Source organism: Ursus americanus, chromosome 6 (assembly GCF_024610735.1).
Source record: "Ursus americanus isolate L20-20 chromosome 6, mUrsAme1.1.p, whole genome shotgun sequence".
Lineage (NCBI taxonomy): Eukaryota > Metazoa > Chordata > Mammalia > Carnivora > Ursidae > Ursus > Ursus americanus.
Window position 1 is genome coordinate 38,374,623 of NC_142132.1, and position 2,026 is coordinate 38,376,648.

General features: G+C 42.4%; 1 protein-coding gene across 1 annotated transcript; it reads right to left on the reverse strand.

Annotated features, from left to right (window-relative positions):
- Positions 1-555: 555 nt before the first annotated feature.
- On the reverse strand, positions 556-1,500 carry LOC123800278 (olfactory receptor 6E1-like). Its single transcript, XM_045809888.1, has one exon. The coding sequence runs from the start codon at positions 1,498-1,500 to the stop codon at positions 556-558; it is 945 nt and encodes a 314-aa protein (XP_045665844.1).
- Positions 1,501-2,026: the final 526 nt, after the last annotated feature.

A 2,026-nucleotide genomic window follows, 5' to 3' on the forward strand; every position in this document is an offset into this window, starting at 1 on the left:
AGGGCCAAGAACAGCATTTAAGAGCACACCTGATGCAAATCATATATATTTGAAGGTGAAGAGTACTATGACCATTAATTTCTTGGGTTAGGCATGGAGGGAATGTGGACCCAAGCACTGGTACTATTTCCATTATTTCCTACATTCCACAGCCTAATATAAAACTTTCTGTCATTTGAATGTCTAAATGCCTTTTGGTAAATCATTATTAATTCTGTTCAGTCATGTTCATGGATAGAGAGAAGTGAAATAAATGAATAAGTTACTAAATTTTGGAAATTTCAAGCACATGGTTTATATCAGAGGGAAGAATAACAATTCAGTAAAGGGTTTTGCAATTAATCATTATCATCAATATGTGGAATATCTAAGCAGAAGATAGCTATGCACAACAAGGGCCTTGAAAAACAGATTCCTACTTTGCTAGGAATGTGCAGAGTTCAAGCGAGGTATGCCAGAGACCCTGCACTACAACTCTGTGGACTGCTACATTGGCCAGAATGAAGACTAATGGTTCTCTGAAGTCTTCCACTCCAGGGCCATGTGGGGTCTTTTTTATCTTGATATTTTCATTCTGCACATTGTCTCCCTCAGAGCCCGGTGGACCTGCTTGTTCCGCAGAGTGTAGATGACAGGGTTGAGCAGCGGGGTCACCACCGTGGTCACAAGGGCAGCCCCCCTGTTGGAGTCCAGCCTGTTCGTCTGCTTTGGTTTCACATATATAAACACACAGCTGCCATACATCAGAGAGAGGACTATGAGGTGAGAGGAGCAGGTGGAGAAAGCTTTCTGTTTCTCCCTGGCCGATGGGAGTCGCAGGATTGTGACTACTATGTTGCTGTACGCAGTGAGGGTTATGAGGAGTGATGTCAAGAGGATAAAGGAAGTGAGGACAAAGGCTAACATTTCAACAGACCTGGAATCAGAACAGGAGAGATGAATCAGGGGGCTAAGGTCACAGAAGAAGTGGGGGATGACATGGGGGCCGCAGAAGGATAACTGGGAAACCTTTATTACCATACCACTGATGAGAGGGAAGGCCAAAGCGAAGCAGGCAGTGACCAGGAGGAAGCAAGTCTTCAGATTCATGATGGTTGGGTAATGCAGAGGCTTGCAAATGGCCACATACCGATCCAGAGACATCACTGCTATGAGGAGGAAACCTGCTGCTCCCAGAAATAAAAAGACAAAGGCTTGTATGAAACAGGCAAGAAAGGAAATGGTTTGCCTGCCTAAGAGAAAGATGATCAGCAACTTAGGAATAACAGTACTTGTAAAGCAACACTCAAAGAAGGAGAAAATGCTGAGGAAAAAGTACATAGGTGTGTGGAGCCGGGAGTCAGCACAGGTGATGATGACTATGACGGCATTGCCTGCCATGGACGCCAGGTACGCCAGCAGGTGCACCAGGAAGAGGATCTTTCCCAGGTGTTGGATGGCGGGAAACCCCTCCAAGATGAATTCTTGGACAGTTGTCCCATTCCTTATTTCCATGGACATCTCATTCTACAGCAGGATCACTGCTGGTCTTAACCTAAAATCAGCATGCACAAAAGTTTTAGAGGAGCATGATTAAATTATTTGATTATCCAAGAGGATGGCTAGGCTGATAGCAAAATTTAGCTAGTTGGTTTAGCTAGTTGGTTCTTGAATCAGTAGGACCTGAGTTCAATACTAGTTCAATACTGAGTTCTAACTCCTGAGAGATGGGGCGTCTTTGGAAAGTTAGTTAGCCTTTGTGAACTTCACTTTCACCCTCTGTAGAATGAAGATGATAAGACCTACCTGTTCATGTTCTTGTTAGAATAAGATAAAGCGTGTAACTCACTTGGCATATAATGCCAATGTTTCCTATGTATTCCTCAAAGTCTAATTGTAATGTTATGATCATTAATGTAATGCTTATATATCAGTAGGCAGGGTTGTTGATATTTTCATAGTTATACAACATTATATGGTTTTTAATACTACCAATTTCTAAGTAAGCATAATAGTAATGCTAGTAATATTCCCTTTCAATATTCCT

What these genes read in the sequence shown, in the direction of transcription:
- LOC123800278 (XM_045809888.1), bottom strand. Translation starts at nt 1,500, where the DNA reads ATGTCCATGGAAATAAGGAATGGGACAACTGTCCAAGAATTCATCTTG.